The 27,819-nt window shown below is 34.1% G+C and overlaps 1 protein-coding gene across 2 annotated transcripts; it reads left to right on the top strand.

Moving 5' to 3' along the window:
* The first annotated feature begins 1,276 nt into the window (after positions 1-1,276).
* On the top strand, positions 1,277-27,167 carry LOC102806316 (Golgi-pH regulating cation channel-like). Of its 2 annotated transcripts, XM_085491303.1 has the most exons (17): positions 1,277-1,409; positions 6,888-6,948; positions 7,051-7,151; positions 8,092-8,214; positions 11,141-11,287; positions 11,730-11,771; positions 13,106-13,138; positions 15,044-15,106; positions 19,412-19,511; positions 20,029-20,090; positions 20,759-20,879; positions 21,136-21,298; positions 21,726-21,819; positions 22,202-22,447; positions 22,838-23,024; positions 24,104-24,230; positions 25,416-27,167. In XM_085491303.1, exons 1-17 carry the CDS (start codon positions 1,317-1,319, stop codon positions 25,486-25,488), a joined length of 1,836 nt encoding a protein of 611 aa, XP_085347429.1. In that variant the 5' UTR covers positions 1,277-1,316; the 3' UTR covers positions 25,489-27,167. The 2 variants fall into 2 exon arrangements, with proteins under 2 accessions (XP_085347429.1, XP_085347432.1); XM_085491306.1 differs by lacking the exons at positions 1,277-1,409; positions 6,888-6,948; positions 7,051-7,151 and adding an exon at positions 7,232-7,240.
* The last annotated feature ends 652 nt before the right edge of the window (positions 27,168-27,819 follow it).

The following is a 27,819-nucleotide window of genomic DNA, read 5'->3' as shown; positions in this document are numbered from 1 at the left end:
TGTCCTTCATCGATAAAGATTTTCTTAGAATTTTTCTAAAGTATGCAGAATTCGTGTTTCTTGTCACAAATTGCGCACCGAGAGTGGTAGGGCGGAAAATATTGCCAGAGAAAGAAGAATCAGCACTTTATACTATGATGCTTTACAGAAAGTGGAAGATGAATGTCATTTTTGTTGCAAATATCTATTATACAAATTTTTGAGAGAAAAAGATTGGCCCCTCACCATTACAAATACCCATAATTTATAAAATTTATTTTACTTTTAAATTCTTATAACCCGTTTGTTCTTCTGTCTTTATCAAAGTATATAGTCAGACTTCTATAACAATATTATTTCCAATGTTGATTAAGTATGTTGAACCTTTTGTTGTATATAAGGCCAATGGCCTAAAATACTGTAATAAAATATGAATGAATAAGAAACAGTGATTTCATTGCCACATTGTATTGTATAGGTTTTAGTGGGTGCCATGATTTCTCGAAATGCAGCCAAAACTGCAACTGTTTTCGAAATAAAGAGATAATTCCAGGTGCTATATATAATTAAGATTCAAAAAAAAAAAAAAAAAAAAAAAACATGATATTTTCAAAAAACAAACACTTTTTTATTTAACATGGTAAAAAAAATCTCACATTCGCGCCAATATGGCATCGTTAACATATGGTGTTGATATCCCACACTACAGTACTACGTGTTTTCAATGTGATCACTTTATGTCTAAGCGGAAAGGGTTTCTATGACGATGGCATATATTATCTGGGTTGATCATAATTTGGAATACTGTAACCCAGTTAATAGAATATCCGTTGGACATTATAAAAGGCATCACTTGAAGCGACGAAAAGAGGCAGAATTTAAGTACGTCCTGCAACCAATAATTACAAAAAACTATGATTACCTACTATCATTTGCTATGTATTATTTATCGATTTATTTAATAAATAAAATTTACAAGGGATTTGGAGTGAGAAATGAGAAAACCGAATCTATACCAGTTATAAAAAACATACTAAACTATAAAGCAAACGGTTATCCTAAAACAGTGCAGAACCACAACTGCCCATGTGTGTGCTGCTTATGACAGATTTCGTGGAAATGAAGCGAAAAAGGCATAATATGTATACCTCGCTGTGCCACATCAGCCAGGAATAGACAATTAAATATTTAAGCACAGTCAACTGTGGTTGGACAATATTTGCTACCCGGCAAGAACACTGCGACATTTTTGTCCAATAACAGAATTCGTTACAAATCTATATTGAGCTTTGCTTTTGGAGGTTATCGCGCTTGCGCAGAAGGTGATCCACGTCAATATGGCGACGTTGCAAATCGCTGTTATCTTGAGTATCGTCGTCGGATCTTTGTCGTATCCTGAACAAGGGAAGTTCCATGCTACTTTAGGAAAGGTTTGTATTTGGTTCTTTTTTTGGCTTTTACCAATGCTATAATAATTTGAGTGACATACGTGGACGAAAATGCCCTTTTAAAATGTTCCTAACCAATGTTGTCGTTCTCCAGTCTCATTTTGTATCGTTTTTGTATTCCGAAATAACGATGAGCTCATAATATTAAAGTCATTTTCATCAATTTTAAATATTGTCACAGTTCATTAAAATGGTGCTCGTTTAATTATTTAACAACTTGGTTTGATTTTTTTTAATGATTTTTGTTCATGCAGGGTCATATATTTACACACCACGTTTCGCAGTAGGATATTATTTACTCAGCACATCGGGCTTCCTATAGCTCTGCGTACAGTGCTGTGTGTAACTTAAAAAGGGGACGCGTTCGGTTGATAGATGTCCCCACCGCAGCCCTGCGTACCTCCATAGACAAAGTCCGGGACTTTGAAAAATATAACTTTTTTAATGAAATAACATGCCCAGGTACCAAAAATGATGATCGATTACCAGATATATCTAGAACTCCCAGTTCGGAGTCCAGTTGTGGATGAAATCGGTTACTTTGCCCTAAAAACAAACGCATTCTCTCGCGTGAATGAAATTAAAAATGGCGGCGTTTGGTGGATAATTCCTCCGGTTTACAATTTGTCCGTCTTTACTAGTTGTTATTTAAAGACATTTCAGTTTCAGATAACTTTGTAATGCTTGTTACGGATAACTATCGCCATTTCAACCGATTTTGGCTGGGAAACTACTTATTAAAAGTTATTTTTAACTTGCGCACCAATTACGGTGCGCTCCCGGACTTTGTCTGTGGAGGTACGCAGGGCTGTGGTGGGACATCTATCAACCAAACGCGTCCCCTTACACACTGCACTGTACGCAGGGCTAGGCTTCCTATAGTCGTTTACAGTTACCTGCATGAAAACAGTTGAACATAAATTTATGAATTGTTCATATTATACATTACCACATGCATGATTTACACATTTGACTAGTAGCAGGTTCACTCAAATTCCTCGTATTAAAATCATTGATGCATGAATGAACGATAATATTATAATACAGTAGACACTACAATTTTTGTATTTCATTATGTATGTATCCCTTGTCAGAAAGTCACTTTTACGAAAAGGAAACTTTCTCTCGATTAGTATCCATGGCATTACAGTGTTTTATTTCTGGTGAATCCCCCAGTAAATTTTCTAGGTGTAAGTAAACAGATGGGGTTAAAATATTTGGGGAATATCTCAGAATCTGATGACTTTTATCACATGCTATCCAGATTGACAAAAATATGCCCTCTTACTTGTGAAACAACAGCTACATGTACTTCTGATTTACCTACTCACTGGTGAATTCTCATAATTTGGAGATACTTTACTGCTTGGAATATTGGCAAGTTTTAGTATACAATCTGCTTTTTTTGATAACCATTTACTGCCGCTAAATGATGCTACTATTAAAAAAATAAAATTCTTTGCAGGTTTCAATAATATTCTAAAACACTATGTACTAGTTTTAGAAATAGTTTTAGAATAGAAATAAAGCTGAATACTAAATTCAAAGTGATCAATGCATAACTCTTTGCTAATTCTTGGGAATACAGTCTGTAAGTTAGACTGCAAAGGCTTGGTTACAAAATTATTGTTAGGAATTATTGGCAAAATAAATATATGCCACAAACTTCAATCAGAGGACTGTTTCATGAATTACCGTATTATCATGGTGTGTGCAGATCTCTAAATTTACATTTTGCTGTTACAGGATGTTGCTTCCATTAGTCGTAGCCAGTGAATCCCTCCTGTCCAATCAGTAGTAGATCCATGGCTTTTGTTAGTGGTTCCACAATATGCTGAAATAAATACACATAATAATATAATTTACATTCCACGTTCTGCGATAACGTGATAAAAATGAAGTAAAATAAATTGATAGCTTATGTAGATATTATACTCGTAGTAGAGATTGTGTCAGCTGTGTATTCTCCTAGTAGTTTGTATTTGTAATCCATTAATTAATAATATAATCTGTCACACGTGTCCATGTAAAAAACACAATACATTACTGTGGTTTGCTCAGCATGTAGTGTTATGTGGTTGTGATTCATAAGTTTTAGGAACAACATTGCTTGACGCTAAGGATAGTCCTATAACCCAGGTAAAATTGACACTTGGACAACTGGAAACTAAATCACTAGCCATAACAGACTATAGTAAATATATTAGAGAGTACATTTAGGACAAGTGAGTTTAAAAGTTAATGACAAGTTCTGTCTAACGCAGACAGATTGTGACTTCTGAAATCCCCTGAATGTTTTTTCAGACCCTGACTAAGACACAGTCTGGATTGGGTATCTGAATCTACTGGTATCTGGTTGGCCCTCATATTTTCTCAGTGGCTCATCATGAATCAATTATTTTCACACTTGGTACATAGTTAATTAATACATAATGGTATACACATGCTACTGATTTTTTTTTTTTTATTCAAAATGGCCATATTTGTTCTGAAAATGTCCTAAAAAATTACTTTTTATGTGTGGAGAGCATTAGTTGTGATGACTGATTCTGTTCAAACTTTCAATATTGGTAACACCTGTTCTCTACTGAAACAAATCTATTATTTTTTAATATTTGTTTAAGATAGACTAATTTTTTGGCATTTTGGCTTCTAATTTGAATATACAACAAGTCATTGAAAATGACACAGTCCCCGTTTCAAATTTTTGAAAGTTCTCTTGTGCTCGTCATAATAAAGCGGAGGGGTTGTTGTGAGCGTGTCCTTGAAACTTTAGTTCCAAGTGGCGTATACAACAGATTGTTTATTTACATCAAAACATGTGTTCCTTGTAGAAGTAATATGGCCAAAAATAAAAACAGCCGTTATTCGGCCATCTTTGATCTGATTATGAAACACACTGATATGTATGATGTATGTGCCAAATATGAATGAAAATGGTACATAAATTGTGGAAATATAGCAGTAAGGCCAAAAAGTCAGATGGCTGTCAATCGGCCATCCTTGACCAGATTTTGAAACAAATTGTCATGGACATGCATCCTAACATGTATAAAGTACATGCATGTGCCAAATTTGAATGAAAATTGACAGAGCACTTCCAAGATGCTGCATAAAAAAAAAAAATAAGATGCCTGCCAGTCGACCATCTTTGATCCAATTGCGAAATAAATCTTCATGGACATGTATCCTAACATGTATAATCTATGTACCAAGTTTGAATGAAAACTGACAAAGCATGTCCAAAATACAACATTTTCAAAAAACAAGATGGCTGCCAGTCGGCCATTTTGAATCGAATCGCTAAACCACTGCATGTGCATATGTTCCACATGAAGTACTAGGCACATGCAAAGAATGAACGGAATCGGTCCAAGGGATTCTGAGATATGACTCCGGACGGGCGCACGAACGGAGACCGAATTATAAGTCCCCGTTTTCGGACTTCGTCCGAACGGGGACTAATTACTATAAAGTTTATTCAAACTTGGTACGTAGACAGACATTGTAATGTTTCACAGAGATGCAGGTAGATTTTTACTGTGTTTCCAATCAGATGGTTGACTGTCAGCCATTTTGTTTGTCGAAAATAAAAATTCTTTCACATATCTTAAATTTACGCCTTTCCAAATTTGGTTCCTGGACAGTTGTGTTCAAATACATGTCATCTAATTAAGATTGTCTGCATACTGTAAATTACTTTATTTTAGCTGGAATTAATTTTTGCTGAAAAGACCTTTTCGGTATTTTGTATGGAATTGATTTTCACTGATTTTTAATGTGAAATATAGGAAAATAGGTATATTCGCTGGATGTTATTTTCTCTGAATCATTCCTTCACGAAAATAGCAAAAATAAATTCTGAGCGTGAATAAAGTATTCTACAGTATATTGAGTAGCTAGTCCACAAATTCTTATTTTAAGCTAGTGTATATGGGATTATTAAAATATGTATTCATCTTAAATTCAAATTGTTCAATTCTGATACATGAACCACATCTCTGCCTTATACTAAAAAATTATTGTAGAATGGTTCTTTCAAATCTTGACCATAAACACACTTCTGTCATTTATGCAAGTACATGCATTGCTAATAGCGTATTAAAATATGGTAGTACCGTAGTTGTCTGAGTATAAACCCCTCCGGAAAAACGGCAAATTGACGAAAAATTAGGGGGGATGCTTATAAACGGATAAAAGTTAAAACTTCTCCTGAGCGATAATTTATGCTAATTTATTCATTAACAAATCTTTGTGTGTACGATACTAAGTATCTTCATCGACTAGCATCGTCCAATCCAGTCATGCTGCGTTTCACAATTGTTGATTATTACTCAGTAGTGATTATAATAACGTACATAAAAAATAAATTCGTTGAATTGTTATGAAATGCAAATAAAATTCAACTTAGTTTCTTCGCAAGCAAATGATTCTGGTTGCATATAAACGCTCGATGCTGTCAGGTTTCCGCCATGTTCTTTATTTTGCACGAGTTGACCTAATAGATTAAATCGCTAATTAACCAATCAAAATGCTAGGTGATGCCAACGTGTTCAAATTACCATAGCTTTTTTAAATATGTTATGTTATTGAATGCAACACAGAAGAGATTTGCCGAAGTTACAATCTTTTGGCTTGGATTTTGATAGGAAAACAGCATTTTTTTTTCAAATCAAAAAATAGTTGTTTTCAAAAGATAAACTGAGCATTAGAAGAATAATTTAACATTGTTTACAGTGATAACAGCTCATTGTCGAAGCAAAGCTTACCCATTCACACTAGTCACAATAAACACGCTCTTGAATAAAAACTTAAATAGACTATTTTAGGAAAGATGGAAATGTTTGAAAAATGACGTCAAAATATTTAAACGAAGTCCGAAAACAGGGACTTATAATTCGGTCTTCGTCTGTGCGTCTGTACGTCCGTCCTTCAAAGATGGTCGAATAACGACTGTTTTTATTTGTGGCCATATTACTATATCTCTGCACCCATGTATCATTTTCATTGATATTTAGCATGTCATGAGTTGATACATGTACATGTCAATTCAATTTGCAATTTGATCAAATTTGGCCGACTGGCGGCCATCTTGTTTGTTTAAAATGTGATAACTTGGACATGCTTTCACTTGTGATCTATGTTTTTCTTTGCTATGTCTTAAACCGGAGGGGTTGTCACGCAACACATGTTCGAATTTGATGTAAATAATAAACAATCTGTTGTATACACCACTTGGGACTCAAGTTTCAAGGACATGCTCGCGACAACCCCTCCACTTTATATGACGAGCACAAAGAGAACTTTCAAAAATTTAACAGGGACTGTGTCATTTTTGATGACATGTTGTAAAATGCTGTAAATTTGGATGGTTGGGGGACTTATACTCGAGCTGGGGTTTATACTCTGACAACTACGGTAGTCATTTCATGTCTCATTCAATTTATAATGCATTTTCAGAATGGAGGCTATGTTGGTTTCACAAAGACTGCTTTTAAGAACACCAGGATAAAACTTAAAGGCAAGTATTAAAAACAAATAATCATCGATAGTAAGTATAGTGGTTGTGGAGTACAAATCCTGCCTAACATTTTCATACATAACTTCTTTTTGTATAAATTAGTTGACTGTGATGGTGAAGACACTGATGGAATAGACTACACAGTAGGATGGTTTTTACGCTATACACCATGTAGTGACAATTACAATAATGTTATTATGGATGTAAGTATATCGCCATATTAGATTATACAGTGGGATGTTTTTTACGCTATACGCCATGTAGTTACAATTATAATAATGTTATTATGGATGTAAGTATATCGCCATATTAGATTATACAGTGGGATGGTTTTTACGCTATACGCCATGTAGTTACAATTATAATAATGTTATTATGGATGGCATTCATTTCTGTTGAATCCTTTTGATTTGTTTATGCAAGAATAATTTAGCGTTTATATGGCATGTGTTTCAACTCTTCAATGTAATAACCCTGTATGGCATGCATTTTATGTTAAAAATACATCCAAAACAAGCATTTTTGCCATCTCAGTTTTCATGGACAGCTATGATACAAACATGGTTCATAAATTGAACAAAACAGGACATTGATGCACAGCATTTGTTTTTCAGATCGAACTCAAAATGGCTGATTGACAGACATTTTGTATTTTGATGAATGCTGTTTCAAAGCCATATCTTTAGCATGCCTTGAGTAATTGCAATCAAATTTTACAACCACATTATACATCATGTCGCACATGTTTTGGTTCTGATTCAAAATGTCTCGTTTACTATTGAACAACCCAGACTTGTTGTATCTATGGTGTTTTTTAGACACAACATCACTAGTTTGTATACTATCAATTCATCTGAATATATACCCTGTTTTGCAATGTTTACATTACCCTTGTACAGTGCCTTCTTTGTGTCTTGCATTTTCCTTGAAAACCTAGTAAAAATAGAGGCTTGCTATCACATTTAAAAACATGCACTTTTCAGTGCCACGTGACAGCAATACTGGAGAATAACACTTTTGTAGTTTGGCCTTCTTTGCATAGCAAACTTTCCACTGGAGATTAATGTGCATAATAATTTTATATCATTAGGCAAGACTGATATTGATACATTATTTATTTATTTATTTATTTATTATGTGCAGGAAGCGACCTATTCAGGTTATTATAATGCACCTCAATATATACAAGCAAATGAGAAGCTAACTAAATACCAACAAAGTGAGGGTATCAATTTAGGTACATGTGGATCGCTGCTAATGTTTAAGGTAAGTTTTGTTTATACACCTAACTTTCTCCAGTTGCATACTCGTACAATTGAGAAAATGCAAGTGCTGTAACAAATTTTGTAATTGACTCAGTATACAGTTATATTTTGTTATTCTTAGTGTTGTTCAGTACATTGTGGATAATAATTACTGTGATGTATGGCATATTTATAATAATGAGTACATTTGATTGTTAGGTTGAATTGTTACTAATTTCTGACACTCACTTCTTACTGTAAATGTCTTGATTTTTACATAGTTATATTATCCCCTAACATTACACAGTCAAAATGCTTGTTATGGATTAGGTCAATCCATTCATTGCATTATCATCGACGTTCCTGGACTGAATATTTCTAAATTTGGTACATAAAAGATCTCCAATGAGTGATCAAATGTTATCAAATTTATTAAACAAGTGTAGTAATTTTGATATGTTCAAAGTCTTTTGCAATTATGAATATTACTAATAAGTATAATAAATCAAAAATCACTCAGTCACGATTCAGAGATCCCATTCATCCCATGTATCCTCATAAATACATTGGAAACGCAACCTCTGTGAGCGCAACAATGTTTTTTTTATCATGTTACATATCTCATTTGCATACAGGAACGCCATTCCTTTAATACAGTTTACTGATAATTTATAGTTGGTTAAAAACGATTTTGCTGATTTTTTTTTAGGGGGAAAATAAAAATATATTTACAGTGATAGTAAACACATTGGTAACATTTATTGTACACTGTAAGCTTATTATAATGAACACCTTTATAATGTGCAGCCATGTACTACCATACTTGAACATGCATTCAACAATCTTAGCACATGTATATTTTAATTCATTCAGTTCTTGAAAGTTTATGCAGTGATTACTTGTTCAGTCAGTGGCTTTTTATTAGTCCCCGTTCGGACGAAGTTCGAAAACGGGGACTTATAATTCGGTCTCCGTCTGTCCGTGCGTCCATAGTCATATCTCACAATCCCTTAGACCGGTTCCGTTCATTCTTTGCATGTGCCTAGTACTTTATGTGGGACATTTGCTCATGCAGTGGTTTAGCGATTCGATTCAAAATGGCCGACTGGCAGCCATCTTGTTTTTTGAAAATGTTGTATTTTGGACATGCTTTGTCAGTTTTCATTCAAACTTGGTACATAGATTATACATGTTAGGATACATGTCCATGACGATTTATTTTACAATTGGATCAAAGATGGCCGACTGGCAGCCATCTTGTTTTTTGAAAATGTCTTATTTTGGACATGCTTTGTCAGTTTGCATTCAAATTTAGTACATAGATCATACATGTTAGGATACATGTCCTGACCATCCGTGAGTTCCTGAGTCTGTCCGTCCGTGCGTCAGTCTGTCCAGAGTCATATTTCAGAATCCTGTGGACCGATTCCGTTCATTCTTTGCATGTGCCTAGTATCTTATGTGGGACATATGCACATGCAGTGGTTTAGCGATTCGATTCAAAATGGCCGACTGGCAGCCATCTTGTTTTTTGAAAATGTTGTATTTTGGACATGCTTTGTCAGTTGTCATTCAAACTTGGTACATAGATTATACATGTTAGGATACATGTCCATGACGATTTATTTCACAATTGGATCAAAGATGGTCGACTGGCAGGCATCTTGTTTTGTTTTTTTATGTGGTATCTTGTCAGTTTTTATTCAAATTTGGCACATACATGTACTTTATACATGTTAGGATGCATGTCCATGACAATTTGTTTTTAAAATCTAGTCAAGGATGGCCGATTGACAGCCATTTGACTTTTTGGCCTCACTACTATATTTTCACAATTTATGTACCATTTTCATTTGTATTTGGCACATACATCATACATATCAGTGTGTTTCATAATCAGATCAAAGATGGGCCGAATAACAGCTGTTTTTATTTTTGGCCATATTACTACTACACAGAACACATGTTTTGATGTAAATAAACAATCTGTTGTATACGCCACTTGGAACTCAAGTTTCAAAGACTCGCTTGTGACAACCCCTCCGCTTTAATATGACGAGTACAAAGAGAACTTTCAAAAAATTAACGGGGACTGTGTCATTTTCAATGACTTTTCCCCTTATTTTATGAGAATTCGGTGCCTGGTACATTGAAGAAGCGATTCCTGTTCACTGCTAAGTTGAGGTTGGGAGAATTAAAAACTGTCCATTTATACAACTTTAACACAAAAAATGCATCTTTGTGAATTTCTGAAATTACTGATATATATATATAGAGAAAACATTAAAATTTAATTTAATTTAAAAAAAAAGTTTTGCCCAGTTGTTAAATGGACTCTTGTTTTCACATCTTTTGATATCACATCAAACAGGTATGATACATTGGATATGTGATGGTATACATATGCTTCAAATGTTGTTTTTTGATCAGTTTCAAAATGGCTGACTGGTGGCCATATTTTTCTCAAAAATGTGTATAGCATTATCTCAAAGCTGCACATATTGATTTTGTTCAATCTTAGGATATTGGTGACAATTGTTGGTCATCCATCCATTATTTTTTAGGATTTGTGAGAAAAAGGCTGACTGGCAGCCTTTTTGTACATCTTTTTTTAATTTTTGCAGATATTTTGTCAATGAATCAATCATTAAGTTGATTCAAACTTTGTATAGAGACAATGCATTGTTCCACAAAGATGTTAGATGATTTTTGCTTAAGTTTAATTCAATATAGCTGACTGGCAGCCATTTTGTTGTACGTTTCTCAATGTAGAGATTATAAACTTGTGCATATTAATTTGTCTTTTAGTCCAAGACATTTAGTTAACAGTGTAGAACTGGAACAAACAACAACAAAAACAGATAAATAGCTCCCATTCAGTCATTAAAAATGAAATAAAAGAGATGGTTTTGACATTCTCAATGGTTTGTTCTGTTATTCCATAAAAGGATGAAAGTGGTATGTCACCACAAGTGTTGTTGAATACCAATCAGTTCTCCACCAAGACCAACACAACAGTGAGATCTTCCACCGAGGCAATGAAAAAAGAAAATGTGGTAGATGCCAAGGATAAGTCCAAGAAAGTACGAGATGTGGTAAGTAACTATTGGTGTTGTCATAATATTTGTTATAGTTTCAGAAAAAATGGTTCATTGTTGTTTTTCTGAATTAAATTTGATTTATTTTCAAAAATCTTGTATAGTTGGGCATTCGGCTCATGATTTCACGATAAATGAACATAAATAGTGTCAGTCTGGTGTATATACTTAACATCCCACCAAAACAAACATTATTGTCTCACATGCACCTCTATTGGCAATGTGCTTCCAATGAGACCAAACAAAAAACAAATATTGTATTTCACTTTCACTTGACCTTGCCTAATAGTGTATGCCTACCCCAAATCATTTTGTAACTAAGTCCATGGAGGGTGCTAACTTTCTGTTTCTTGCTATATGCTGAACAAAGTCTTCAAAGTGGGGTTTGCAATATCAAGGTTTGCTGTTCAATAATCCAAAATTGATTTTTTTTCCCTAGGATGAAAATGCTCCCGATAAAGTTTCTGAAGCTTCCAAAGATGTAAGTACACTATCTCTGCCATATCTTGAGTGTTATTTTATTGGACTTTCATAAATTAAGACTGCATTTATTAAGCATTATTAATTAAGAAGTAGAGCCAGTAGTCTAGAGATACACAAACAAAGTGGAGCCCTTTGTACAAGTGGAGCCCCAAACATGGGGCTCCACCATGTTTCATATTTTATATTAATATTTAATCGAATTTAAGTCAGGTTTGCGAAGCTTAGGTTTAGTATCGGGGAAGGTATGGTTCAGTTTATATTAATATTAATATAATGACACCATACCTTATCCCGATACTAAACCTAAGCTTCGCAAACATTTCTATGTTCAGTCACAGGATATTTAACTCTAGTTTAATTAAACTTAATTAAAGTGCAATTCTCCATTGTATTGCATTGTAATTGAGTTTAATTAAACTCCAATTAAAACGCAACCCTATATAGGAACGCGTTTTAATCAAGTTCATATCGCAACTATATTAAAAGTTAATTCAACTATATTAAAAGTTAATCCAATGGTGGCTCCACAACTCATGGGACACCTGTATGTGTATGTGTGGGTGTGTGTGTGTCTTTTTCATGTATTTCCTCTTCTGTGATTTTTTGGGCTGGGCTAATTTTGTTTAAACTTGGCAAGCAGGTCACATCTTCACTTTAGTTAGATGGTAAAATATGAAAAAAACTTCTGGTCCACTGTTGCCATGGTGACATGACCCAAAAAATGTTTTTGAATAATTTCACGGCAAAATCTTACAAATCTTGGAGTAAAAACCTCAAACATATCTCATTCTACTCATCTTGAGTATGGGCTCAAAATTACTATTTCGTTTTTGAGTTGACGCCAGTGCTTTCACTGGATTGACATGCGCAAGACACACATTCAGTGCTAGCCTAAATCGTTATTTACACTCAGCTTTCTTAAAACAGTGGTGTTAATAAAAGGAGTTTCCTGTCAGTGTGTCTGTTCAAACGAGATCGGCTGGTTAGGTAGACGAATTTGAAAAAAATAAATCATGTGCTACTATTATCTTACACCTGCAATAAAGATTTTTTTTAAGTGGAGCAATCAGCCAACCAACTTGTTACGTTATCACTTAATTTGTTCCGGTGTATATAGTAAATAAATGATGCATTCATACATAACATACAGTTATTTGAGTTGGATGATATACCGGTAGTTGTAATACTTCATTGTATTTTCACTATTTCTAGCATTAAGCTAATTAATAATATCCATCAATGGTCATCCATCAGCTAACACATATTTGATACCAGGGCTTTGCAATGTCAGTGTTTGCTATTCAATAATCCAGAGTTCACTTTTTTTTTTAGGATGGCAATGCTGCTGTTGAAGCTCCTAAAGATGTAGGTACACTATCTCTGCTTCTTGTGTGTTTTGTTTTGGGCTTTCAGCAATTTTAATAAATCTTGTGTATTTGGTCAGGTTTTAGTATTATATTTTGGGTAAGGCAAATTACTGACATACGTCATTGGTCATTCATGGAATCAAAAATTAAATATTTAATATGAGGGCAATTTAATGTCATTACTTGTTATTTCAATTCTATCAAAATGACATTATTTATAGAATCACAAAAAATGCAGAAACTTCTCAAGGCTACTTTCTATGCATTAAGTTATATCAAAGATCAGTAATTTACAATCTACACTGATATTTCTGGAACCATTCAACAAATTTCAATAGAACTTGGTACATGTGTGCTCTGGGTAATTCATAGTCCAGTCATTTTCCTGTTATCCTAAAGTTGTATTGTTGGCGAAATTTTATTTGAAGTATTTAACATGTGTAGTAATATGTGTACTGTAAATACAACAGCTACTGTATCTATTTCATGTGTAGTAATATGTGTACTGTAAATACAACAGCTACTGTATCTATTTCATGTGTAGTAATATGTGTACTGTAAATACAACAGCTACTGTATCTATTTCATGTGTAGTAATATGTGTACTGTAAATACAACAGCTACTGTATCTATTTCATGTGTAGTAATATGTGTACTGTAAATACAACAGCTACTGTATCTATTTCATGTGTAGTAATATGTGTACTGTAAATACAACAGCTACTGTATCTATTTCATGTGTAGTAATATGTGTACTGTAAATACAACAGCTACTGTATCTATTTCATGTGTAGTAATATGTGTACTGTAAATACAACAGCTACTGTATCTATTTCATGTGTAGTAATATGTGTACTGTAAATACAACAGCTACTGTATCTATTTCATGTGTAGTAATATGTGTACTGTAAATACAACAGCTACTGTATCTATTTCATGTGTAGTAATATGTGTACTGTAAATACAACAGCTACTGTATCTATTTCATGTGTAGTAATATGTGTACTGTAAATACAACAGCTACTGTATCTATTTCATGTGTAGTAATATGTGTACTGTAAATACAACAGCTACTGTATCTATTTCATGTGTAGTAATATGTGTACTGTAAATACAACAGCTACTGTATCTATTTCATGTGTAGTAATATGTGTACTGTAAATACAACAGCTACTGTATCTATTTCATGTGTAGTAATATGTGTACTGTAAATACAACAGCTACTGTATCTATTTCATGTGTAGTAATATGTGTACTGTAAATACAACAGCTACTGTATCTATTTCATGTGTAGTAATATGTGTACTGTAAATACAACAGCTACTGTATCTATTTCATGTGTAGTAATATGTGTACTGTAAATACAACAGCTACTGTATCTATTTCATGTGTAGTAATATGTGTACTGTAAATACAACAGCTACTGTATCTATTTCATGTGTAGTAATATGTGTACTGTAAATACAACAGCTACTGTATCTATTTCATGTGTAGTAATATGTGTACTGTAAATACAACAGCTACTGTATCTATTTCATGTGTAGTAATATGTGTACTGTAAATACAACAGCTACTGTATCTATTTCATGTGTAGTAATATGTGTACTGTAAATACAACAGCTACTGTATCTATTTCATGTGTAGTAATATGTGTACTGTAAATACAACAGCTACTGTATCTATTTCATGTGTAGTAATATGTGTACTGTAAATACAACAGCTACTGTATCTATTTCATGTGTAGTAATATGTGTACTGTAAATACAACAGCTACTGTATCTATTTCATGTGTAGTAATATGTGTACTGTAAATACAACAGCTACTGTATCTATTTCATGTCTCCAATGCTCACAGCACACAAGAATCCTTTCTAAGCTTTCTTTTATTATTTATTCTTTGTAGGACGAAGTAGAAAAGTCAACACAACCACACAAAAAAGCCACAACAAAACCCCCGGCAAATAAGGTATGTTCTCTGTTATGCAAGAATGTTTCAGAAGTAGATGAATATAAAACAAACATTGATCCTGAAGGTTTTTTTTTCTCTCATTAATAACAATACACTCTCTTCCATGAATAGTTACGCTCATACTTATTTTCACACTTTAATGTATCTTTACATGCCCATGCCTAAATATATGATGTATCACTCATTTGTGCTAGGTGTGAATTAACCATCTTGCCTGAAATTACCTAAAAAATTTACAACATTCTGAGCAGCAGGTGTTTGTCTTGTCATCACACCATTTATCAGCTACAGTATTTAATAATTTATAGATTTTCATTAATTTATTTTTCTTTCCTTTAAAAGGGGCATTTGTTTTCAAATAGTGCCATGAGCTCTAATTAATTAAACTAAGAATTAAACAACAAAGACCTGACAGGTGACCTCTCAAACAAAGGGAGAATGATTCCTTGAGCTTCTCAGATCTATATGGATTCTAGACCAAATCAGCTCCCTAAGTATCTTGTGTGGATGCTGGTCATATGTTTTAATGTATTGATGCCAAGGATATTACAGAATAAATATTATAGGGGAACCGCTCAATCCCTTGGATTGCACCAAGTGCTCATGGGTAATTAACTCGGCCTCTGTCCACTGAGTAAATGAATGCTAATCTTTCCCCCTGTACCGCTAATCCCACAAAACAACAACTGATATAAACATCCTAAGAACGGATTACAATTCACTTGTTTGTATATAACATAGCAATTTCAAACAAATACGGAGCAGTCTTCATGTGCCATGATTTGAAACATCGTGCGCTCTGTAATTTATACATCGTCGGAAAAATATGACGCGGAACTAACTCAAGTTGATGATGGCCAACAAGAAAAGGCAGCAGTCCACCGGATACATACGACCAGATTGTTGCTAAACGGTCTCGAAGAAAATCTGCCGACTTATTTGTCTGTCGGTCTATTGGCGGTACTGATCTCGTATATCGTAAACCTGAGAACGAAACTTCCTATGCACATTCTGTATACATACTACTCCTCCAGACTGCTAATATAACAAGTGTGAAAACACAAAGTCAAGGACTTCGGTTTTCATATTTCCGTCACAAATTGGTAAACAGAACGTGTATTTACTATTACCCTCAAATTCCCATATAATATTGACTAATTGGTAAAGGCGACAATAACAAAGTTTACTGTATATTATAAGTACAGGTTATTACACGGAAATATCAAAAACATTAGTAAAGAAAAGTCGCTGTGACATCACAGACTTATCTTGTAACCTGTTTACGACACTCGTGTGGAAAATCAAAATGTACAGCCTTGTCTTCCCTGAAGCCTAACCCATATGTACACGGGTGGTACCGGCTTGTATCTCATGTGAGATTTGAGTTCTTGTGATCTGGTGGGTGAACGTCGGGTTGACTTTACAGTCAAAATCAAATGAGCGGTGAGGGGGAGAAGAGCGTTCTGTCAAAACAATTTTACCGTAGACTCAATTTTAACAACCTATCTGCAGCGTTGTATTTATTATAAAATCGATGTTGTTTCAACCCTGTGTTACAACCAACAGGCAAAGCTGGCTGCTTGTGACGTGTTGTCTGGGTGCCGTTTCGTCCTACAGTCAAATACAGAAACAAAAACTGATTTATTTTCTTATGCCAAGACCTGGTCGTTCATGCATTTCAAGCATGGCGTATATACTTCTTGTACTATGTAATGTGTGCTGTGGAACCATCTGATTTCGCGGTTTTGAGCTGTCAAAAGTATTTCGCGAAAAATAAAACAAAGGGTAACACCATACGAAGCAGTCAGGCCAATGTCTTGTTGATATCCGAAACTTGGAACCTCTAACAGAACGGTTATTTCCTGTACGCCTACCAGTATTACACAACTACCATTTGCAGCTCATTGCAGTCTGACACTTATTCACTGTACCCCTTCCTTTTTCCAGACTGTCTAGAAAGTTATACAAAAAGTTTCATCCCTTAGAAAACACAAGTCTTTGCCATATGATCAAAGGAAAAATGTCCCCATAGTAGTAACCAGCATCGTTCTGGCGTTCCTAAAAATAAATTTAAAAAATGAACACTGCATTGCTTAGTAGCAAATAATCACGGTAATGCAATCCGATCACGCTGCGTTTCACAAACTCATCTGGTTGGGCTTTTCATGTATAAATGTTTTCAGTTGAAACGTGCCACGACCAGTGAAAATCACGAGTTTAAAATGATGGCTAATGTATGCAAAATACCTATCAATCACAGTTTGAGTAAACGAAAATGTAAATTCCCTAGATGTTTATTCAATCTACAAAGCTTGTTGGTTTACAAACAGCCCCGACAAACAGCATTATCGTTACGTAGTTTGTCTATGTCTAACCATGGAGCTAAAAAAAGATTTTAGCTCCATGGTCTAACCATCGGTAACACTGGGGCATGACGAGGTAAGACAGTAAACAATGTCATTACGGGCTTTCAATTAAAACCACGCAAAAATTTCCCGTTGGAATGTAAAACACAATACCCCAGTCAAAATAACACTCACTCCTGACCCACAATCTTACGAATTTTACCGTAGTCATTGACGCCTATTCAAGAGTACGATGTTTATTGTGGTTAGCGTGAATAGGTAAAGCTTCACTTTGACAATGAGCTGTTATCACCGTAAAAATGTTAAATTAGTCTTCAAATAGTCAGTTTATCATCGAAAACAACTATTTTTTTGATTAAAAAAAAAACGTGCCGTCTTCCCATCAAAATCAGAGGTAAAAGATCGTGCTGGAACATCGGCAAATCTCCTCCGTGTTGGTATTTGAACACGTTGGCATCACTGAGTATTTTGATTGGCTGATTAGCGATTTGACCTATCAGGTGTTGAGCATTTGCATGCGACCTGAGTCATTTGTGTACGATGAAACTAAAGTGAAATTTACTTGCATTTCAGAACAATTCAACGAAATTACTTTTTTCACTTTATTAATAATCACTACCAAGTAATAATAATAATTGTGAAACGCAGCATGATCGGATTGCATTACCGTGATTATTTGCTACTAAGCAATGCAGGTGGACCTCTCATAGATTTGTTTATTTTGTGATATCTTCAATTTTTTAATTGAAATGTGCTTTTTCAGCTTAGAGGTTGCTTGTTTAAACAATCTTTCTAACCATTCATGCTGAAATTACAATTTTTTAATCATAACATTTGTTAATATCAAAGTCTACATGAGCTTCACAAACTCATTATCATGCAAAGTACAATTGTCCGTAACAGCTGTGGCTTATATTTGCTTTAACGATATGTTTCACTGATTCATGCTTTGTCTCTCATTTTCAATTGTTTGTCTATTATGGAATGAAGTTCTATGATCATGTCAAGCGGTTTACGAATTGTGTCTTTGCTCCATTTTTGCAGAAATTTATATATTTTTGTTCCTGATGACGTTCAAAATGGTCGACTGACTGCCAATATTTGAACCCAAAATTGGCCTAACGCTATATTGTGCCCAAGGCAATTTCTCTTAGCTCCACAGTTTTTCTTGAATCATGAAATATTGGTAACACCATTTGGCTTACTTTGTCACATGATCTAACCCAAGATGCTTTAACCTTTTCACCACCACAATTTGCCGCCTAAATTTTGTGTACTTTTTTTTTTTTTTTTTTTTTACATTTCTGGAAATGAATTTTGGAGCCAACATAAAAAAATTGGCTATTTTTGTCCCAATCTTCTAAAAGAAAGTGCAAACTATAAACAGGCTATTTTGTGAAATCATGATGAAAAAAGAAAACCGATGATAGAAAGGTTTATACCTGCATCACAGTCAGCTTGCGCACACGTGATAATAAAATAAATACGATATTTACTATATGGGGCCTCCATCTTGAATGCAGCATAAAACTAAATAAGAGACAAGTTGTGAAACGTGTTTTTCAGATTCCTACAAATCAGGACAAAAATACCAATCTTTCACAGAAATACTATCCATTGGGATAATATTAAGCCAGCCGATATCAAAATTTGGCCGAATTCGTTGTTATTGTGTGGAAAAATCTCTCAAATACGAACACCTAATTACACGAAGAACATAGAACACTTTCCTGGGGGATTTGAAACCAAAAATTGTCATTCCAGCTCAGCAGCCAATTAGCGACGGTCTTACAGTCAGATGACAATTTCGGTTTCAAAATTCTGCTTATAAGGAGAACATTCCCTTTTATCTAGAGCACATAACTGCTGACTACATTTGTTATATCGTTATTTCCAAGATCTGGTATAATCTTACATGCTTGTTTAAATTTTACAGAAGAATGTTGTCACAACAACCTGGGAAGATGGCACCTATTATTTTATTGTATTCATTCAAACGGAAACTCCAACAGAAGGTTTAAAGTTGAAATTTTCAGGTACAATCTATGACACAATAGCTTTATTGGTTCTTTTTCCAGAGAAGTTGTATTGAAATGTAGGATATCTAACATTGGGGAGTCTTTGCTGTGATATGCAATAAATTTTTATTTTATGTGCACACTTCACTTTTTGCAAAGGTGTATGTTTACACTAGTAGAAACACTGAATGCAGTAATTGAAGTTGATTTTGGCAAAAAATGGCATGATTTAAAAAAAAATTAACAAAGGTAATTATCAATTTTTGAAAGCTAACTGAATATAAATCTGATTGGGCACTAAGTCTAACGTGAACCTAAAAGTAGAAATGCCCCAAATCTGGGGGTGGGCGTGTTTAGTCGGGTTTTGGCTTTGAGTCTGATGAGTACGTGTGTGGCTATTCATATCTGCATAGAATACTATGGAATATTTTAGAATTGAATAAATAGATACAATGCCCAAATGGGTCACATGTTCACGAGTGGTATTTAAATGCCAAATTCAAGTAGCATTCATTTCTTCTTGTCTTTTATGCAGTTGATGTTGAAATGGAGTCATCTAAAGGTTTCATCTCTGCAATAGATTATCCATTGTTGATTGTAAGTATTACGTCTATATGCATTGTCGTTTGCTATACCATCTTGCAGAGGCTCCTAACTATGCCAACCTCCTAATTAAGACATGGATTTTTGAATGGCAATGATTGCTCTCTCTTCTTGAAAAAGGGAACCAATCAGAGAACTCGTTGTTCATATTGTCATATTATCTAAAGAATGTCCTGCACTGGGACAATCAATCACAAAAAGTTTAATGGATCACATGCAGTGTTATAAGAATGGCAAATAGCTAATATTTCATTAGACAATCAGAATGGAGTTATTTTGATCAGGACATTGCTTGTTATAATGACCTACAGGAAAAATACATGTAATAATGAAATTATCACAAGAATATCGCAAACTGTGCACACAGTTACATGTTAATGCAATTGATGTAGGCATACTGCTTTTGTGCATATTCTTGTGATGACATTATTTGGTGTAATAAAAAGTGACTTCACGGCACAAACCAGGCCTGCCCTATGCATGCTATCTGTGAGATTCACTGTGATGTCAGTACAAAATCATTTTCATTACACTGTTTACAAGACATTTAAATGCACGCTGTCACATTCTTTGATATCAGAATGAAATTATGGTGAGCAAAAATGATGTAGGTATTACTGTATTGTAAATGAATTTATTTCGTGTATTTTTTTTCGTTACAGTTCTATGCTGTGATGTGTGTTGTATATAGTTTAATGGCATTGTTGTGGCTGTTCTGCTCAGCCTGTCAGTGGAGAGATCTTCTCAGAATTCAGTTCTGGATCGGTGGTGTGATACTACTTGGTAAGTTGATGGAACGATAAAATACATTTCTAATTATACAATTTTGTGTGGGTGGCAACAAGTATGCTGTTAGAAAAAATAAAAAGTTCAGGACGTAAATGATTTCCACATGCAATGTATACAGAATGCTATATAGTTAAATTTTCTAATTGGATGATAAGTGTACTTTTCAGAAATTCAATTTAAATAGAAGTACTGATATGTGTTTAGGTACAGTATAAATATTTTCAAATAAACCAATGTCACCTTTTCACAGGCTTACTGGAAAAAGCAGTGTTCCTGGGTGAATACCAGCATGTGAATACAAATGGTGAATCAGTGAGTGGTGCCGTCATATTTGCTGAATTGGTATCATCACTGAAGAGGACTGTAGCAAGAATGCTTGTTATCATTGTCAGCTTGGGCTTTGGTATTGTCAAGTAAGTAGTATATATACACCGCAAGTGTAGTAGAGTATTCCCCATTCATCCTGTCTTGTTTCTTTGACATGCATACATAGTATGATTACATAGCGGATAGTAATAGTTTCAGATGGCTGACAAACGGCTATTTTAGATCGAAAAATCTTAAGAACTCCATCTATATGAGAATTTAACTAATTTTAATGTTAAAAAAACTACTGATATGTTGCTATAACCATCATGCATCAGTATATTAATCCAAGTTATTGCACAATGATAAACCGATAACTTCATGATATACAAAGTGGACTGTCAGTTTCTTATTAAATAGATTTCTGCAGGTTTTAACTTTGAAAATTTAAAGTTTTGTGATTTGATAAAATAGCTGAATGTGTAGCAAATTTGTAATATTTACACTGACTTTGTTTGACCTGTTTGATTTCAGACCACGTTTAGGTCCAATGTTGCACAGAGTGTTAGGAGTTGGTGCCTTATATTTTATTCTTGGATCAATAGAAGGTTGTCTTAGAGCAATGAGAGTAAGTAAAACTTTCACAACTATCAACATTCTTTGTGCAGTGTATACAAAGATAAGAAACACTTAGCTTGACTTACAATGTATAGTTGTAGCATTTACTATGTTCTATCAATAACAAGTAACAATTTCTCTAGATACACTATGCAAACTCTTCTATAATTATTTCATATTGACAACTAATTAGATCATATTCAAGTTTTTTTTTTCATTACTGGTACTACCTTCATATCATTTTTAGTTTGTTCTCAATTCTCTGCACATTTGAGAATATGTTGCAATGCATGTAATTTCATGGTACTGAATACTCTTGGGGACACTATCTTGCATGTTGTTTACATTATAATGCTGCATTAAAGTGGACTTTTGTATGTTTTTTCTTTTAGACGAAACAAGATCCTTCGAAGCAGGCATTATTAGCTAGTATCCCATTAGCTGTGCTAGACGCTGCTATATGTTGGTGGATTTTCACCAGTCTTGTACAGACTACTAGAACTTTGCGTTTACGTCGCAATGTAGTAAAGTTATCTTTATATAGACATTTCACCAATACACTTATATTCTGCGTTGTGGCAGCTTTAATCTTTATGGTCTGGTCCATAAAAGCACACAGGTTTACAGACTGTCTCACAGTGAGTATGCATTTCCCTTTTCATGAACTTGTGTTGATCTTACGGTCGGTTTGGAAGTTGATCAGTCTTGTATTGTGAAATGAACATCGTATTGATTTCTCGTAATAAATCAGAGGTTTGAAAAAATTAGGCGTAATTATTTGTCGTCTTGATGTGCATACTGTATACCAGTAATTGTTCAGTTTGTGTCAAAAGCTTGAAACTTGGTAGTTTTATGTGTTGAAGTTTTTATAGTACAGCGCCTCTACTGGAAACCACATTATGATGTCATACAAAATAGTTCAAAGTGTTACAAGGTTTCCAAAACGTACCTTTACTCTGTTTTCTTAAAGTCATTTAATCAGCTCTCGAAAATTTCACCATATAAGACTTCTCATTTTTGTGTTTTAGGACTGGAGAGAGTTGTGGATCGATGAGGCTTATTGGCATTTACTGTTTGTTATTGTCTTGCTGGTAATTATGGTATTATGGAGGCCCACGGCCAATAATCAGAGATATGCTTTTTCACCATTGTCTGACATGGCTGATAGTGAGGATGAAGAAGAACCTAAAGAAGCCATGATGAACGATGCATTTGGTGAGTTCACTATGATTATGTGGATAGTATGAGATTATTCTCAAAATATAGGAATGGTATAACATTTGATTTTCTCTGTGATGTATGAATCCTGTAGAGGGTGGTCTGTGCCAGGCTGGATATTGGTCAGAAAATAATGTTGACAGATGGATTATGTACATACAATTTGTTTGCTTGAACTCTGGTTTATATACACATATTTCATCAATTTGGTTCTGTATAAATATTATGGAAGATATCTTGTAAGTGACCCTAGAATATCAGATTTATCAAACGAGCGTAGTAATTTTCCTTTTTCTTTTGGCGAGTAACAGATGCAAATCACTACACAAGTTTAAGAAAACTGATATTGTAGGGTAACAAATGTGATATCTATCCCATGTATCCATTTCACACCTTCTAAAAGCTAATGCTGAGATTGTAATTTGGGAGTATGTATTCAAGACATCATAGGGCTTTTGGCTCATTGGCATTACCGATCGACATGCATGATCGCTTACCGTTAGTTTACCCTATTGTGATTAAGAATTATTTATTTTCGAACTTATCACTATATTTACTGTTTGTAGATGTAGTGGTAACATAACTAATTCAAACAGTGGCTATTTTACTATCTGATTATGCTACTAGACATTTTCTGTGCATAAGGAGGTTGGGAGAATTTGAAATAAGGTCTTTTATATATGCAGAATTTATTATCACATTTGTGTTTTAGTCGACATCTGAACATTTTTGAAATATTCCAATTATGCGTCAGGTGGCCATAGCGTGTCATTGTTTACAAACAAATGTCTACCTATGAGCCTTTGCGTTCTTAGTGTGTGTTGTTATCATCGCTTGGGATTCAATTCTTGTGCATGCGCAGGTGACAGCACTCCTGCTTTAATAATTCAGGAAATCACTATTATCTTGAGATATTGACTTTAATATTTTGTGATAGTCATGATGTCATTCAGATCGCCAGTATTTTTATTACATAGTATGGAAATATAGACTGTCATGATATTTAGGATATTTAAAATTAATATAGAACATATTTATGGATGGTAATCAGTAAGCTTGTTTTATTGCATAAACAGAGGGGATGAAAATGAGAGGTGTTGGTGGAAAATCTAATGGTTCGCACAGAATGTCCAATTCTCAAGAAAAGACAGATGCAGATTTGAAATGGGTAGAAGAAAACATTCCACAGTCTATTGCAGATGCGTAAGTCTTGTATTATTTCTTATATTAGAACTAAGACTAATAACTCGATCAATTCGCAGTCTCTATTATTTCTCGCACCCATTTTATTTTCAAACCCTAATTTTTAAATGTATTCTTTTAATTCACAGGCCAGAATAAAGTAGATAACTCAGAATATATTGCATGAAGACATTAAAAATATACATTTTGTTTGAGTTTGCATCTGTTCGGACGCAGTCCGAAAACTGGGACTTATCTTTCGACCTTAGTACATTCGTGCGACTGTGTACATCCAGACTTGTATCTTAGAAATGCCTATACCAATCACATTCAAACTTACACATACATCATACAAAGTATTATACATATGCACATCATTTTGTTTCATGATCTGATTCAAGATTGATTTGTGTTAAAAAATCTTTAAAATCAAGCAATTATGAATAGATTCTGTTTAAACTTAGTGCATACATTGGACATTATGGGTCCTTGATGCACGTCATTTTATTTTTCAGATCTGATTTAAAATGGCTGACTGGCAGCCATTTTTCTTTAATGAATGCAGTTCTGGTGCCATATCTCTGCCAAGCTTTGACTGATTATGTTCAAATTTTATATATTCATTATACATCATGACATAGATATATTGGGTTGACTATCTGATTCAAAATGGCCAAATGGCAGCAATTTTTGTGCTAAAAAATCATCAAAAATCAAGCATTTCTGGCATTCCAGAACTGGATCTTGCGTTTATGGATGCATTTTGTTCAAACTTGCTACATACATTAGAGATTTTGGGTTTCTGATGCAGGTCATTTTATTTTTCAGACCGTATCGAAATGGCTGACTGACTGCCATTTTGTTTAAATAAATATGCTTCTAGAGCCATATCTAGAATATGCTTTGACTAAATATGTTCAAATTTTATATATTCGTTTTACATCATGGTATAGATATATAGATGTATTAAAAATGGCCGACTGGTTGCCATTTTGTTTTAATTAATGCTTAAATTTGATAACTAACTGGGACTGTGCCATGCATGGCTTGTTTTCATAGTGATCATGCATGCATGTGTACCGGTTGTGTGTCTTGGGTCCAATCAAGACAGGATGGATGTTGTATGTATTGCAAAATATGTACCTAACTTAGCTATCATTTTAAATTTCAACTCAACTAAACCATTATATTATTATTCCGTTGCAGAGCTTTGCCAAGTCTCCTTGATTCTGATGAAGAAATCATGACAACTAAGTTTGAAATGAGCAAGATGGAATAACATTTTTGCTACAAAGGAACATTTGTATTATAAAACTTAAGAACAGTTTTTAAGTTATATATAATTTGTGGTCTTTCATTTATTATTAAATATGTGGAGGCAGGAAAAGAGGGTGATAGGTTCACGATATTCCACAATGTAGATAAAAGTTACTTTGAAGGGAAGCATATTAGTCATTTTGATGAGTATATAGGTGTCATATATTGTGTATCAATGAATTCCATGTTTCCAAACTCAAACCTGGCTCTAATTCACATTAAATTCAATTGTTGTCTGGAATATATGAAGCATTCCAATTGCTATACCCTTGGTCCTCGTAATATTTCGTCACTGTTCATATTTATGCAAAGGTCACAAATACTAAATGGATTGTTAAATAAATTCTATGTTAATTGGTAGTTTAAATGGTGCATGCTGGGATTTTGTATCATGTGATCATATTCAACCAATTGCATTTATGCTCAATTGCTAACATCAGTGACATCTTCTCATGTTGTAGATTTGCATATAGTGAGTGGAACACCTCAGATTCTCAGCCAATTTCAATATAGTCAGGTTTGAACCAATAGAGTAACTGCTTTGTGAGAAAGCATGTGCGTATACATACATGCATAAACGCGTGCAGAGAATGTGAATTATTTCACAGAATGGTGTATTCAAACATGAGCCTCGTGAACTGAATTCTTTCCAATGCACTGTAAAGTTTGTTTGTTTGCATGAAGAGTGAGGTGAGGCGAGGCAAGGCGAGAGGGGAGGGGGAGGGAGGGATACAAGGGAGTATACAAAATCAATGATACATTGTACAATGCACTATTAAAGTTAGTACAATTAAAAACAACTGGTAATAACTATAATGTTGCTATTTCTGTGAATTTTTAAAGACTTCCATCAAAAATTGCTTTCCTATTTATCCTTTCATGAACATACAATGTAAAAATCACAGAATAATAATTAAACAAATTATTGTGTACATATTTAAATTCTTATGAAATTGGTTTGCATTCTTGTATGTGTGGGTTCATTTAATTAAAGTCACTATTTTATAAAGATTGGGATTTAATTTATTTGTTATCATTGATTTGAAATTGGGTGTTAAAGCGAGGGAGTCGTCACCTGCGCATGTGCCAATTTGCCATGCGTGTTATTGTTTACAAACAAGCGTCTACCCATGAGCCTTTATGTTTTAGCGTGTGTTCATATCATTGCTTGGGACTCAATTCTCGCGCATGCGCAGATGACAACCCTCCCACTTTAACAAAAAGCATTCAGTGGGCAATATTTTTATGTATTGGTAATAATTGTTTATTATATTTATAACTAAGGCAAACTGAGAATTGTTTATTCTGGTATTGTAGTCTAGTCTAGTCGAGTCATGTCATGCCTAGTTATTATTTTCAGCATACCTTCATGCTATGAGTATACATTGTGAGAGAATATTTTTGTGAATTTTAAACTGGAAAAAAAGTGTAGCAGTGAAGATTCCGCTGGGGTCTTTAGACGTGGAATCACATTGGCTTTTGTTTTCAGAAGCAACATTAAAAGTTCAAATCACAGAAAGTAAACTGTTTACGATAGTAAATGGTGGAATTGTGTGTGTGTTTTTTGGGGGGGGGGTGCTAAGGAATTGTCGCTGTACTAGTCACCAGTTGAAAATAAAGATACTTTGCTTTGAAATGGAATTATTTGTTATTTTTTATGCAACCCTTCTTTTAAAGACTTGTCTTCAAAGACCAGAAATTATGGTATTCTAATAGTTCAATTTGTGACTAATCGTGATGCCAAGTGAGTACTTTGATGTAATCTGAATAGATGTTTTAACATGTACCTCTACGATATTTGGAGTGGGGTGGTCATATTTACCAATCTGTATATAACCTTCCATTCTGGGTTCTTTTAGAACTTGTGCTTTGTTCTCGTATGTTGCCATGGGATCATCGGTAAACTTGTATAATTAGACAGTAATTGCAGTTGAAAACAACATAAATTTTGTGTGCATGGATTGGATTTGTTGTGTTCTACTTTACATACAAATAATTCTAAATGTGTAAAATAACACATTAAAATTTAAACCTTTAGTACACCATACAGTATTAATGCTATTAGTGTTCCACTTTTGCCTCTCTTGGAGATGTGGTTTCAATTGAGCAAATCTATACTTCATGAAAAATTTGGTTGATGTTGCCTTTCATCACGTTTACCAGTTGTCCATATGCCACTATTTAATGAAAGCTTGAAGGACGGTAGTCGTCGTGCCATGCATGCGCGAGAGATTTATGGGTCTCAGATAAACAAAGATGGCAACTTTGACCGTTATGCAGATAGAGTACAAAC

The sequence above is a fragment of the Saccoglossus kowalevskii genome, chromosome 2 (genome assembly GCF_978046115.1).
Source record: "Saccoglossus kowalevskii chromosome 2, keSacKowa6.1, whole genome shotgun sequence".
In the NCBI taxonomy this organism is placed as follows: domain Eukaryota; kingdom Metazoa; phylum Hemichordata; class Enteropneusta; family Harrimaniidae; genus Saccoglossus; species Saccoglossus kowalevskii.
This window is presented reverse-complemented; position numbering and strand designations above follow the sequence as displayed.